A 15,629-nucleotide genomic window follows, 5' to 3' on the forward strand; every position below is an offset into this window, starting at 1 on the left:
GCACATTAAATAATCCATTCATTGATCAAGCTAGATCTTGAAGATATATATCTCTTTTGTGTATCTACAAAGGTCCTCTCTGAAAATTATCAGTGTGTGCAGCATGTGTAATATTTGCGCGTGTGTGTGTGCATGTTTACGTTAATACACCTGTAAAGAAAGTGTTGCAGAGATTTAGGTAAAATGTATTTGATGATTGTGAATAGTTTCCTAATTCAGACTCATAATGTTTATGAATAGAGCAGATTTTAGGATTTAATAAGAGAAGATGTTTTAATGTGATTTTTAATTTACGATTTTATGATAATGTAAATTTAACTAGCAACAAAAAAGCTTGTTTAAATTGAATGGCAATCAGCAAATGATTTTGGACTGCTTTGGCATGCACAAAATGCACTGTGTTTTTATGTGGATATTTTTTTATAAATGAGAGGAAGTTTGAAAATAACATCTGTTCTTTTCTCTTTTCCTGGACCAACTTCTGCACACAACAGCAGCACCATTTGCTAAGAAGGCTTTCATTTAAAAAAATTATTTTAAAAACACCAGATTGTGGCTGTCACTGATCATTTTTCTCATAACTGTGTCCCAAAATAAGAATTTAAAATCTCTGATAAATTCAAACTTGTGTACCCAATTCTTCTTTTTTAAAAGTCATTAAAGATGCATGCTGTACAATAATTCCAGCCTGCAAAAAGAACCATTCAAAGACATTATTAAAACCCCCAAATTAGCATGACATTCATGACAACGATGAGTGTATGTAAACATCTGACCAGTTCAAGTTAAATCTGAACACTGAAATCTCAAATGGGCCATTTTTAAAGAATACCATGAACAGCCAAACAGAAAATGACAGACCTGTAATAAACCAACATTTTGCTAACTATATTTTGGTGGTCTAAAGTTCTCAAGGTCAAGATGGCTTGTAACGATGCTCTCTTCAATCAATTTGAGCAATAGTTGGAATAATGAATAAGGAGGACCACCATATAGTTTATCCAGTGTGAGCCAAACTTGGTGACACTGAACCACTTTTTAATGATTACAACTTACCTGGAAATCTCACACTCATGGGCTGTATGCACGATAAATATATTAAACATATTCGTAGGTTACTCAGTTTTGCAGCCTTAATCTTATCGACTTACTTCACATAGCAGTAGTTTTACACTACTAGTATCTTCTTAATATGGTGGGTGATGGGGTCTATTTAACTGGACTGGCACTCTCCTGTGATTGGTTGTTACGCTGGGCAGCACCTCGCCGTCTGAGGTTGCGCCATGTATTTACGGCAGCGTCGCAAAGCGCAGTGTTGTGGTTGGAAGTCGTCCTTTGAGCTAAACCTCCAGTCGCCCTTCAGCCGACAGAAAGGGAAAGAAAGAGCGGTCCTCTCAGCTAAAACCGACACCAGCCTAACGCGAAACCATGGCAGGGACGATTGCGCGGAAAGCTATTGACCACCTGAAGAGCAAAGAGTTCAGGGACTATTTGACGAGGTCTGTGTCAGAAGCTACAACATTTCTCTGTTAGCACGGAAGCTAATGTAGCTTCAGCTAGTGAAGCAGCGTTAGCTAATGTTCAACCGCTGACTGAAGGTCTCAACAAAACTTCATGAGCATTCTTCAGCAACATTTTGTTTATCACCGCTCTTTATGCATCGTTTTCTGGTTCGTTTTAAGACGGCTTGCTTTCAAGGGCGATCGTATTTCCTGTAGTTTCCTCAGGTTGTGAGATTGACTGTAATTGGTGAGAAGCACCTAAAAACAAACAGGAGACCTAGCGATAGAAGGTCGTAAACCGACGGAGAATCCAAGTTATCTTCTTAAAACAGTAGTGAACCGCTTTAAAGTTTGAGTCGGTGTCAGAAGCTGGCTCTTACTGCTTTTCCACTTGTCAAGACATTGGTTAATGAGTATGAGATAAGTCTGTTTATTTACCTCCCGCAGATTAGCCACATATCTGAAATTTGGGGTAAAGGCCAAATTTTGACATCCTGATGCAACAGGCCATCTTTGTTTGCATTTGTCCCAGATACATACGGTGGTTATCGCTGATATTGAAGCTCGTTGGCCATTTTAACGCTTCAGAACAGTAGAAAGGCAGGCATTGTGATGTCTGATATATCCTCTGCTTCTTCGTTTGGTTCAAAGTTACTCTGGTGTCAGACTGCACAAGCAAGTTTGACGGTTTGTGGCTGACAGCTAATTATATAGGCGTGAATGTGCTACCTCATTCATTATAACCTTATGTCCTTCAGAAATGCAATGTGGTTTGAAAATTGCCTGAAGCTGTAATGATGTGTGACCTAGCTCTTATCCATGTCACTGATATTTATTTATGTTCTCTTCTATTCTATGTGGAACCAAAAAAAACAAAAACAGTACAGTAAGTCACCATCTTTTCCATCAGTATATCTGTTTCTGTGATAGGCTGTGGGGTTATCAGTACCATACTGTTTTGTTTTTTGTTTTTGTTTTGCGTTCTGTGTAGTGATATCTAAAAATATGACACTCCAGTTTTCAGATTTAGCTCAAGGGTTTTCCTGGCTCAAAAAATGCATATAAGCATGAATGGTCCATATATAGTTAAGGCAATGAGTTTGTTACCTTATGTTACATAAGTCTGTACATTTTCTGTCCATTTGACAAACAAATGTATTTTGTGCCTGAGTAAGTTAAACTCCACTTTAGAAAAACTGGTTAAAAGTAATTTTGTCAGTTCTTTTTTTTTTTTTTTTTTTTTTTTTTCTTCCCTTTCTTTTTTAAATTCATTAAAAAAACTGTTACTGTCATAATTACCTCTTGCTGTGCATATTTTATTAGTATCTATACCATCTGTACTCTAAGATGACTGTTGTCACTTTTGCAGCACTTCTGGGGTCCTGTAGCAAACTGGGGTCTTCCTATCGCTGCCATCACAGATATGAAGAAGAGCCCTGAAATTATCAGTGGCAGGATGACCTTCGGTAAGATGGCCATAGACACATGTACAGATACATCCAACATAAACACAATACGCTGATCATTTTCTAGTTGGCATTGTTACAGTTAAGCTTGTAAGTAGTTCTTTTATCTCAGGGCCACTAAGAAGGTTACTTAGATTTAGACAGGAGGAATAATTTATGCAATGGTATCTTGATTTGCTTTAAGATCTTTTTCTTTTCTTTTCTGATATGTACTCTTATGCTGAATATTCATATATCAAAACTGAACATTTCACTTCTCATTTAAGGGAGGGGGAGGGGACGCAATACAGTTGTGTGAGACATTTATATAATAGGTTAAAGCTGTAGTAGGTAGCATACAGCACTAGGTGTCTTATAAGAACATGGTGTCATATGCTTACATGTTTTCTTCCTGTCCTCAGCTCTGTCCTGCTATTCTCTGCTGTTCATGAGGTTTGCCTACAAAGTGCAGCCTCGCAACTGGCTGCTGTTCGCTTGCCATGTGACCAATGAGACAGCCCAACTAATCCAGGGTGGCCGCCTCATGAAATACAAGTAATACACTTTCTTTCCTGCATTTTTCTGTTTTCACTGAGGACTGATGGTGTATTCATTAAAATAATAAATTATAATTTTCAATAACCTGTTCATAGAAAAACATAGCTATGTTTGTGGCAATGCCTGTACACCTGCCATCATATATCAGGGCTCCGATCCAAATCCTGGTTGAGGGTATAGTCTTTAGCCCCCCCCCCCCCCCCCAACAATACTTGTTTAGTTTGGCTGTTCAAAGCAGGTTCACATAAACGGCAACTTTGACACCATAACTCTTCACCCAGATCAGTATGTCATCACTTGACTGCAGAGCTATTGTAAAAAAAAAATAACCTTAGAGTGACATGAGCACTGTATGATAATAAAAACATTCATGTATGATAATAAAATCTGTTTCGGTTTTTCAGAATGGAGAAGAAGATGGGATCTTAGTGGCTGATGCAGATGAACTACAGAGTGCCACTGTGCTGCTTCAGCACCCACCTAAACCTTGACATCAGTAATCATCTGTAAAATTGCTGCACTTCCATCTTTTTTTTTTTCTTTTCTTTTTTTTTTTAAAATTCACCATTATCATAATTGATCACCCTCCTTAAGTTTCTGCCACTTTACTAAAGATAGGAAAAAACCTCCATGAATTAAGGTCAACTGATGTGAATTGGTAGATTTTTGCAACATTCAACATGACACACCAGAATACAATGTGGGAGAATGTACACACAGCTAAGCAGCCTGACAGTCCTTGCACACAGGTTCTAGTGTTTGCACACCTGTAAACTAGTCGTTATTTGTTTTCATCTAATATCTGCAAAGGTTGAGGTCACTTTATGCAAAAATGTCCACACTTTTTTTTTTTTTTTTGTGTGTGTTAAACTCAGTACGCACAAGGCTAAGCTGATTGTCTTTTGAATGAGATATTATTCTATTAAATGTATATATGAATATCTGTGGGAATCCAGTTTGAAAAGTTTAACCATTTAATAAGCAATAAAATGGAAACAAATGTCTAAATTAAACAAAATCAATATTGACCTTTTTATGTGGTGAAACTGCCCACACTAAAGCAGTATAGTGGTTCAAGCTGAGACTGTCTAGGTTGCCGTCCTACATGACTGGACAAAAGGAATTGCTGCTTCTGTCAGTGCTTTCTGAACATGCACTGTGTTATGTGTCATTCCCATTAATTTATTGTCACTGTATAATTCACATTATTTTCCTTGATTAATATTCGGATTCTCTAGGTTTGTTAAAATAAACTAGCTATAACAAACTTGATTTCTTTTCTGAGGTTTGTTTTCTTGAATTTTGATTTTGAAGCTCGAGTTTTCACACCGTTCTTGTTTGTCTGTCATGTTCTCCTGTGACTGTTGGTGATCAGGTGATGTTTAGTTGCGTCAGATATTTTTGCTATGGCAAAGTCAAGAAAGCCATCTCCTCTATTTACACTCAATATTGCATTGTTGAATAAACAGAAGGCTTTTTTTTTTTTTTCCAACAAAGTTAGAAAGTACGAATCTGAATAACTGCACATGAATTATTCCATATGCTGTTTCATGTTTCTGTGTCTATCCAAGGTTTTAAGTGAAAACAGTTGATGAGAGCTTAAACATATTAAACCATAACATTTTGTGCATATTTGATTATCAAATAGCTGGTTTGCTCTATAAAAAAATAGTGGTGGAAGTAGCTTTCTGATTTTTGTAGTTTCATATTTTTATTAGGAATGATTATGCTTAATTCAGTTCATAGTGGCCATTAAGCTGAATAAATTTGTTAAATATAAGCCGGTTGAAAGACGGGGCATATGTGAGCACTCATGGGGGGCAGGTAGCATTGAAGTAATGTTTATATTTGCTGTTGCATTACTCAAGTTATGCACTGTTCTAGACACAATTTTTTGGGATGAAATTGACATCTTTATACAAAAGTGACATGAAAAAAAAATGATTAGTCAAAAAGTCCCCCTTCCTGATTTATTTATTTTTATTTTTTTTTGTATATTTGTCATACTTAAATGTTTCAGATCATCAAACAAATTCTAATGTTAGATAAAGATGAGACAAGTAAATACAAAATGCAGTTTTTAAAAGATTTTTTTTTTATTAAGGGGAAAAAAGCTATCCAAACCTACCTGACCCTGTGTGAAAAAAATAATTCCCCCCCTTTGTTACATCATGAATTAACTGTGGTTAACCACATTTTTATTTATTTATCTATTTTGGAAAGATAAATAAATAAAAATGTAAAGCTGCAGTGTAACTAAGGCTTTCCTCCGAAATGTAGCAGAGTAGAGCTCAAAACAGAATAAAACGGAAATGAGTAAGGCGTTATGTGCCTCAAAATTATGTTGGTTTGTTGTTCAGTACAAGAGAAACTCACATCGCCGGAGAGGGCAACCTCCAGGAGATGGCAGCAATACAACGAGAAGCACGCAGCTGCGTCAGAACGTCAAAGAGGACCAACATGGCGTCCTTCAACAGCAACGAGTGGAGAGCCATCTGCGACAAATTCACCAACGCCCAAAACCTCACAGAAACCGAATCACGAAAGGACCCAGAAAACGACCCCTTCCGCTCGAAATACAAAGCCAGGGACCTTCTCAGAGAGATATACTGCTCATTGAAGAGTTTCGAAGCCGGCGAAGGTGAGGACAGCAGCGGGGAGAGCGGCGACCAGCGGCCGACAGAGGAGCCGGTGGACGGGCAGAGAGAGGATGTTTTCGGCCAGGGTTTCAGCGGTGATTCGCCAGCCGGGCTGCGGGCCGCAAGACTCGGGGCTGTGGAGTACTACCTGGGAGTCAACCATGTGGACACGGAGGAGCTGTCAGCCGGGCAGGAACATCTGATGAACTGCATGAAGCTGCTGGAGAGATGCAGGGTGTCGTCCCAGAATGTGTCCCTGTTTATCCACGTTAGGGTAAACGCTGATCAATAGTAATACAAAGCTGTCATTTTTTAAATATTACATTACATTCAGAGCGAGGACATGAAAAGCAAACCAAAAACTTACAAATCAAAACTGTAACGTGTAAATATTTCCTTGAGCAGCTAATATTATCACAAAGGAACTCACTGATATGGTTATAAATTATTACATGTGATTATAACGCTCAGGGTAATTTTTCAAAAATGTACATATAAATCCATCAGACTGTGAAACCTTGTAAACAAAGCAGGTTTGCAGTTCTCTATTTTCAGAGTCATCGGTGTAGCAGCGTCAGATGATGCAGATCATTTGATGCTCATGTGTTGTCTCCTTGTGTTATCAGAACCAGCTGGGTATCCTCTGGGCAGGCCGGGATGAGACAGAGACTGCTCAGGGCTTCCTTGAAACCGCAGAATCCATCTATCAGCGTTACATGAAGGAGGTGAGGCTGATTTCCTGAGTGAAAGAAATATTAGGGTTTTTTTTGGCAAAGCAGTGCCAGCCCCACAGTGTGGTTGTAAACGCTTCACAATTTTTTGTAATTTTCAGGATGGTAGTCCTCCCACTGATATGACAGAGTACTTTACTACTGAGGAGAATCTGCTAACTCACCAGGAAAGGACAAAGAGGTAACTTGTAATCTTCCACAGCAGATTTACAGAGAATTGTTATTGCCTTGCTTTTATTTAGTCCCTTTCACCTCTGTCGCTCTCATTTTTCCATGTTTGTAGGTTTGAGTTGGCCTACACCCATACCATGTACTACCTTGCTCAAGTTTATAAAAACCTGGGTGAGTCAGAAAGAAAGGATAATACCTAAAAATAATATTTAAACTGATATTTGTTGGAGTTTTTTCTGATGTAGGGTTGTATGAAGTTGCATTTGATACATATTTAGCTATGTAAACATGATGAAGATGAGTGTTGTATGTCAGTATGTTGCATTGATATACATTACTTGTAATAACTATAGTTTTGTCTCTCAGGTCAAACTGAGCGTGCCGCTACCTACTGCCACACAACCCTACAGAGACAGTTACAGTTAAATCAGTTTACTCCAATGGAGTGGGCTCTAAATGCTGCCACACTATCGCAGTATTACATCACTAAGGTAGGGCATATACCCAATTTAAAGTGATTTACAGACATGCAATCTATAACCTAAGATCTAAACATATTCTGCATGTTGTCATCTAAAATGTTTTGCCTGTAAAACATTCACAACCACTGGATGTCACACTAGAGTTGTCAGAGGTGATTTGTGACAGAAGGATAGCAGCAAGAGGAGGTTTACAAGATGGTAGTGAGACCAGCTCTGAAGTTTGGTTTAGAGATGGTGGTGCTAACAAAAAGACAGGCAGAGCTGAAGATGCCCAGATTTTCACTGGGGAGGATGGATAGGATTAGAAATTAATATATCGTAAGGACAACTCGGCTTCAGTGGTTTGGAGGCAAAGTTAAAGAGACAAGGATGAGACTGTGCAGAGGAGGGATCGTGGATATATTGGGCAAAGGATGTTGAATATGGAACTGCCAGGCAGGAGGAAAAGAGGAAGACCCCAGCGAAGATTCGTGGATGTAGTGAAGGGGAGGATGTGGTGCGACATGGGAGGATGCTAGGGATATAATGAGATGTAGGCAGATGATCCGCTGCAGTGACCCTTAAAAAGAGCAACTGAAAGAAGAAGAAGAAGAAAGTGTCAGAGCATCTTATCATCTCAGATCAAAACAAACAGAACCGAAAATGAACCAACTGAAAGGTCAATTGGCAGCTTTTTAGCAGCTCAGAAGCCAGACTTTCCTCTGAGTCTATGAGCTAATCACACTGATAGCTGGGTGTCTTTTTAGTCCAGTTGTGTTTTTTTTTTTAGCCTCCTGGGCTGAACTCTGCCATCTTGTTTTTAAAGTGTGGGGTGTGAGGTCGCTCTCTGGTCTCTTTAGAATTGTGTGGAGGGCTAACAGGGACTCAGATACACTAATGTACACACGCAGTCGGACCAGTTAGCTAAAACATAGAACAGATAAGGACTATTCTTATCTATGCTCTTTACACAGTATCATAACATTGGGTTGCACACTGACTCAGTGGTCCACATTGCTGCCACACAGCAAGAAGGTCCTGACACGACACCTTTCCATATTGTTCCATATTGTTCCGTGTTTCCATATTCTCCCAGTGCTGTATCCAGGAGCTCCAAGTTTCTCCTGACATCATAAAACATGCTAGTTTAGCGCTATTGCCACCCAGGACACCAAAAGAGATTCTTAATCTCAAGAGTTTCACTTCCTTGTTAAATAAAGATTAACGCATAGTCTTTACATTCAGTAGTTGTTCTGTTCACTGCTGTACAAATTTTCAAGATGTTCAAAAATTGTATAAATGAATAAACATTAAGGGGAATAAATCTATTACATTTAAAGAGAATAAACCTTTACCTTGATTTTTAAAAGATTTTTTTTTTTTTTTTTTACAAAGTGTTCACCATCTCATATATTTTTTCTTGTGATTCAGTTTTCTAGAAACATATAAGATCTGGTTTACTTGAACATTATCCCTGTCACAGCAGTTTGTTTTAGAATAAGTAGGAATGTGTATATATTTATATACTTGTGTGTTTTCTAGGGCCGATACATGGAAGGCAGACACTGCCTCTCAGCAGCTACTGTCATTTCAGATTTGGCAGGCGAGGTTCCTTCTGAGGCTGCAGCACAAGAGAGTAAGAATCTATACTTATTCAATTAAAATGCTTATTATTGCTCATTTCCTTTCTGTTCTGTAGCCGTCATCAGCTACATTGAGTCAAATGATCGAGAATATAACTGTGTCCTAAAGCAGCCAACTAAAGATTCTTGTCTTTGACATAGTCCACACATTCTCCTCTCACCATTCTTTCATCATTCAGATGTAACTGGCATTCATTCCCTCTCTTGTGGCATATCTTAACATCTCTTTCTCTTTTGGTGTGACCCAGGTGAGGCAGAGAGTGAGCGCAGGGAACATCTCAGACAGAAGAGAGCAGAAATTGCAAGATGTTGGATAAAATACTGTTTGAACCTCCTGCAGGATGCCAGAAAGCAGCTAGAGGTATTGCATAACTTTCTGTGGCTTTGGCTGCTAATGAAATCTTTATGGCAATACCAACCACAAAAACAGAGAGCCGAAGAAAAAATAAGTTTCACATTAGAGATAATGCTTCGGTAAAAGCATTTTAGAGACTGTCATTTTAAGTTGACTGTTCTTGTTCTGATTCTTGATCAACATACAGTATTTTGTCGTATGGAGCATCTGTTTTTCTGTGCATGTATCTCTTTGTGTATCTTAAACTGACATTGTTGTTTTATGTTTACCTTAAAATACAGTATGCTTGCATGTGTTTGTGTTTATTCAGGACAACATTGGTGAGCTAGATACTGATCGTCAAGATGAACTGAAGATGGCTAGAAGACGTGAGGAGGAGGAGGAAGAAAAGGGCAGGAAGAGTGCGCTGCTGTTTGGCTCTGAAGACACTTTTGACTCGATTGCCAGCATTGAAGAGAAGGTCCATATTTTGTGTCAGATAATTCTTCTGCTGCTACTAAAAATGCCAGTATTGTAGGTATTATTGTTTAAAAGAATAATGCAACTTGTTAACCGAAATCACCAATATTGATACATCAACATCACAGTAGAAGAAGTGAACTTTATCATCTCAGGCATATAAAAGTATACAGAGAGATCTGCACAGCTTGGTGTCAACAGTGTTTACATACACAATTAAGACACTATGCTTTGATATTGAGAACAGTGCAAAACAAAAATACAAGTAAGTTGGCAATATCCCAATAAAATAAAATTAAACCATATAGCTAATGTTTACAGAGAAAACCGATGGATGCTTGAATTGATCAAACATGTCCTGAGTGCATGGACAGTACTGTCCAAGGGATAAATTGCAGGTGCTATACAGTTGAAAAATGTGTCATACAGAAGAAACAGTAGCTTAACCTGCAAGTGCAGTGTGCATTCTTAGTGTATGATTTCCAGTCCAAGTCCACTGGTTAAAGTGGGTGCAGAGGGGGAGTAAGGAGGATCCCCAAAGGCAGCATGGTGTTAAGGAGCCTGACAGCCTGGGGGTAAAAGCTGTTGCTTTTGAATATATCTTCTAGTGAGGAGAAAGGCACCTCAATAATGTTTTTTTGCTGTATTCATTAATCTTTGCATGCATTTGCAGTCAGACATGTTGCAGTTGCTGTGCTGCATAGTAATGTAGCTGATCAGATTGCTCTCGATGGTGCCGCTATAGAACATGGTGAGGATGCGAGTAGGGAGGCTTGCTCACTTCAGCTGTATCAGGAAGTGCATTATCCGCTGGGCTTTCACTGATAAGGACGTGGTGGTGTTTGTCCATGTGAGGTCGTCAGTTATGTGCACGCAGAGGGACTTGGTACAATCTCCACAGCAGAGACGTTGATGAGTGGAGTGCGCGTAGAAAATTTTTCCCTTTATTAACAAGATATGATAACATTAACTGTTTTAATGTTTTTGATTTGGTAATGCTGTGATGAGATCAGTCCATATGTCAGACGTAGGAGAAATCAAACTCACTAGGTTTCTTATTTGCAGGTGATGTGTTTGTTCCCCTTGGACTTCACTGAGGCCAGATCTGTATTCCTGGTGGGACAGAATTATGTCACTCAGGTACACACATACACACAGAGTGTTGAAAAGATTATACAAGTAAACAGACACACAACAGGGCTGCACAGTTCAATAATTCAAGTCCTTACTAGTGGATAGCAATACAAATAAGCATTAAACTGTATTCTATAAGCATACACATTTTTGAGCTTTTGCAAATGTAGCATTTATATGCCCAGACTGGACTGCAAAGCCCTCAGAGATGCTGTACGTGATGAGACTTGATTTAACGTTACAGTTGATGTGTCATTTTGTTTCTGGCTAATGCAGAAATTAAGTATTGCTCTTTAAAACTTCAAAAATCTTAAGTTTAATTACCCCTTGTCAAAGTTTCATCTTAAATCTTGAGTCTACACAAAAAAAATGTGTAGTTTAATTAACAAGTTTTCTCGATTAAACATTTCCTGTTGTACACATTTTAGAAAGGAACTCCAACCACTGAATCCACAGCATGCATCTAAAGCTGTATGTTTTGGGGGTCCTGAAATGTATGCGTGGTTGTTATGAGGCCAAGTGGTTAATGTGTGAGGTTGGTTTTCAGGTTGCTCTTACTCATGCTGTTCATATATTTTAAGAAACCAATAGCCCCCCCATACACACTCATAAAGAAAAGTGTGAGAAAGGTCATTTTTCTTTTGTGGTTTATAATGTAGGTATGTGATCTTCTTCTTTTTCTTTTTTTTCTTTTTTTTTTAAAACTCTCTCTTTATCCTTTCACTCTAAAAGGCCAAGGACTTCTTTCAGATGGATGGCTATGTGACAGACCACATAGAGATTTTGCAGGATCACAGTGCTCTGTTCCGGGCCCTGGCTTTCTTTGAAGAGGATATGGAGCGGCGCTGCAAAATGCACAAACGAAGGGTTGACATGCTGGAGACAATCTGTAATGGTACTGAGTTTGTTTCTTTATTTAAAGATGGTGTCTTTTCTAATCAAGTTCAGTTGAAGAAAAACAAAGGAAAATAACATTTAGTTGATTTAATTGGGCTTGTTTTTGTTTTCTGGCTGTAGACTTGAACGCACAGTACTACCTATTGATCCGCAGACAGTTGATGTTTGAATTGGCTGAGACCTACAATGAAATGATGGACTTAAAACTCACACTGGCCAACCGACAAGCAGACACACAGTCTCTAGATAACCACACCATTAAGAAATTCAACCATCTCTGCTCTGCCTCTGCCAAGTAAGTATCTTTATGCTTTCTCTGTGTGTCTATATTGTTCATGACTGAGTAATTTCCTATCCTCTTCTTTCCAGGTACTTTCAGATGTTCCTAGACTCTCTGTGTTCTCCAGAAGGAAAGTACCCAGAGCACCTAGAAGAGGAGGTGCTCAGACCAGCTCTGGTTGCCCGCTTCAGAGTGGCCCGACTGCACAGCCGGTTCATCAGCTCCTCGCCTACTGTTCAGCTGGACAACCTTAACAAATCTCTGGAAAACTACAAGTACAGATACACATTCAGCACTTTGCCAGTTGCACATAAAAATAGTTGCTCTCAGCAGGATGACTTTAATATTTGATCACAAAAAATGAAAGAGATGTAATTGATCAAATATAAAGGAACTTGTTTAGAGCAATTGCTTAGATTTGTGACTGCAGTCTACATCTTGTCAACTGCCATGTTTGACTTTTCTTCTTTCACCTGTTGTGTAGGTATGTGGTGCAGTATTGTGAGGCCCACCCTGAGGCAGAGGCCACCGTGGAGACTGAGCTGGAGCTGAGCAAGGAGATGGTCGGCCTCCTCCCTCTCAAAATCAACCGCCTAAAAGCAAGGATGGCCTCAAACAACTGAAAGGCTCCAATATTTACTTCACTGGCTCCTCGGTTGACTAATCCTGTTAAATTCATCATTTCGAGCTGCTCAATTGACACTCTCAACAATTGGAGAAACTGAATGGCATACTGATTAGCTTCCATTTCTCTTGGCTTCTTTTTGTGCAGTGGGCATGCTGCTTTCACAAGACTGCTGAATACATTCCTGGCTGTAAATACGTGCTCACCACTGTGTAGTAACCTTTGTGGTTAATTTACCTTTAATTCTCATTGCAAAAATTTGCACTCTGTTTAACATAAAAAAGAAAACACAAGTGTCTCTCTCTCTCATGGTACTAAGAAGCCGAGAATGGTTGGCTATGTTATGAAAAGTTTGAATCGGATGGGCGTCAGTCTAGTCTCATTTTCCACTTTAGATCTATTTCTTTCTAACCACAGTTGAATATAAACCACTAACCCACAGCCTTTGTAGGTTTAAAACTAAAATGTCAGAAGCTGCTACTGCAAAAAAGTGTGTGCAACAGTGTCTTTTTTTTTTTTCACTTTGTTAAATTGTATTTTGTTTTTAATTATTTCTTACTATTCCAGCACCCCCTGGCCTCTTAACCTAGTCTGATTAATACATGCTTTCTAATGTTAATCATATTGGTTTTCATTTATTGTGGCTTTATTTTCTATAAAGCATTCAGTGCATTACAATTAGCTAAGTCTCTGATCGTGAAATAAATGACGGCTTACTGAAACAGCCTGAGGTAAAGTTAATAAAGTTTATCCATTTTGTGCTACTGACAGGATGACCATGAATAACAGGAACTGGTCATACTGATGTTAATTAGTCATACTTTGCATGATGTCACCTCCATTTATTTCTGCTTGTGTATTTTCTTCCTGTCTGAGGAACTGTCACCCTGTTTTATGCATAGCATATATAGCAAATAGTTGTATTAAACCAATGAAGTAATCCACACTCATGCCACATTAGCAGCATGTGGAGTTTTTGGGTTTGTTGTTGTTGACAATGGGGCACTGAGTAACTGGATAAAATTATCTAAATTTTGGGTGGAGGTGAGTTCAGAGACTTTTTTTCCAAGACTATTAAATTACTTAATGCAGCGAAATGGCTAAAACTGTGTGTTGAAATCAAATCTTGAATTAGCTGTGTCTATGTGATGCCCTATAACATTAAAGTGTATATCAACTTTTTTCATTCGAATATATCCTTCTCATGTTTTCTTCATAGCTACTTCTATCATTTTCAGTCAAGTCAATTTATATCAGTATTACAAATTTACTTCAAGAGGCTCCACAATCTGTACGACATATTATGGAGTTATATATTTACCACTAAACGCAGCTAAACTAAAATGTGTTAGTTTGAAGAAATAAATGTCCTATTTACAGTAAACTGTCACGTTCACTGTCTGTAAACTGGCTGGATTGAGGTTAACTGAGTTTAGCTGAATCATTAGATTCTGTTGCAATAGCGGTCAAATGTGTGGATTGCCACCATCAATTTCCAACTAAATGTATGGTCAGGAGTCTTCCCTCTAAGCTACGCTACTTCCTCTGAAGGCATTGGGGGGTTGTGGTTAAGCAGTAATGCAGCAGGGCATAGGCCACAGAACTGATGATTCCATATTTTGCTTAAACTACAGAGCTCAAAAATGGAACACATCGATCAGAGTATAAGCCAAGTCAATAAAATGTCTACGATATCAGTCAGTGAAGAAGCAGAGAGGGTTAATCAGTTTCAGCTGCTTTGGTTTTAACGAAATTAACTAGAGAGGCAAGAATGAGACCTGTAAAACAGGAATGGTTTTACAGTTGGGGGGCCACTGACATTTTTCTCTTCCTCATCTTGTCTGACTGTAATTTTACATTTGATTAGGGTCAGTGTCACTACTAGTAACATGAGGCAATACCTGGATCCTACAGAGGTTGCACAGGTAGTCCAAGTTCTCCAGGATGGCACATCTCTGACCAAACAATCAGTAACAGACTTCATGAGGGTGGCCTGAGGGCCCAACATCATTTGATGAGCCTGGGCTCCTCCTGGTGCATGACAATGCTTGGCCTCATGTGGTGAGAGTATGCAGTCAGTTTTTGGAAGATCAAGGAATTGATACTATTGACTGGCGCCCGCGCTCACCTGACCACCTAAATCCAACAGAAAACCTCTGGGACATTATGTTTCAGTCCATCCAACGATGCCAGTTTCCGCCTCAGACGGTGCAGGAGCTCGGTGATGCCATGGCATCTGGAAGGAAATCCCCCAGGACACCATCCATTGTCTCAAGGAGCATCCCCCAATGTTGTCAGGCATGCATCCAAGCATGTGTGGGCCATACAACTGAGTACCATTCTGAGTTGCTGCATTGAAATTTCTGCAAAATAGACTAGCCTGCTGCATCATTTTTTCACTTTGATTTTCAGGCTGTCTTTGAATTCAGCCCTCTGTGGGTTGGTAATTTTCAGTCCCATCAAACAATGTGGCATCCTTTTGTTCCTAATGCATTACCCAGTCCATATTATAGAAATCCAGCATGATTATTTTTCCTCCATTGAATCTGATGTGTTTTCAAGGTGTTACTTTAATTTATTTTTTGAGCAGTATAGTGATCTATGTTCAACTGAGATAAAGTGTTGCAATACACAACTTTGTAAGGACTCATGCATTTATTGTGTTTCTTTCCATTTGTCTAAATTAGTGCATAATGATATTTGCTGTAATAACTGTGAGTAAAATCTTT

At 38.9% G+C, this 15,629-nt stretch overlaps 2 protein-coding genes across 2 annotated transcripts; both read left to right on the forward strand.

Annotated features, from left to right (window-relative positions):
* The first annotated feature begins 1,296 nt into the window (after positions 1-1,296).
* Positions 1,297-4,777, forward strand: mpc1 (mitochondrial pyruvate carrier 1). The gene is made up of 5 exons (XM_030722477.1): positions 1,297-1,499; positions 2,385-2,388; positions 2,872-2,968; positions 3,370-3,502; positions 3,910-4,777. The coding sequence occupies exons 1-5, from the start codon at positions 1,429-1,431 to the stop codon at positions 3,932-3,934; spliced, it is 330 nt and encodes a 109-aa protein (XP_030578337.1). The 5' UTR covers positions 1,297-1,428; the 3' UTR covers positions 3,935-4,777.
* Positions 4,778-5,908: 1,131 nt separating this feature from the next.
* On the forward strand, positions 5,909-14,096 carry kifbp (kinesin family binding protein). The gene is made up of 13 exons (XM_030722474.1): positions 5,909-6,418; positions 6,771-6,869; positions 6,977-7,056; positions 7,159-7,217; positions 7,413-7,537; positions 9,050-9,143; positions 9,399-9,511; positions 9,816-9,965; positions 11,030-11,104; positions 11,831-11,993; positions 12,116-12,290; positions 12,365-12,550; positions 12,760-14,096. The coding sequence occupies exons 1-13, from the start codon at positions 5,909-5,911 to the stop codon at positions 12,896-12,898; spliced, it is 1,968 nt and encodes a 655-aa protein (XP_030578334.1). The 3' UTR covers positions 12,899-14,096.
* Positions 14,097-15,629: the final 1,533 nt, after the last annotated feature.

This window comes from Archocentrus centrarchus, chromosome 3 (assembly GCF_007364275.1).
Source record: "Archocentrus centrarchus isolate MPI-CPG fArcCen1 chromosome 3, fArcCen1, whole genome shotgun sequence".
Lineage (NCBI taxonomy): Eukaryota > Metazoa > Chordata > Actinopteri > Cichliformes > Cichlidae > Archocentrus > Archocentrus centrarchus.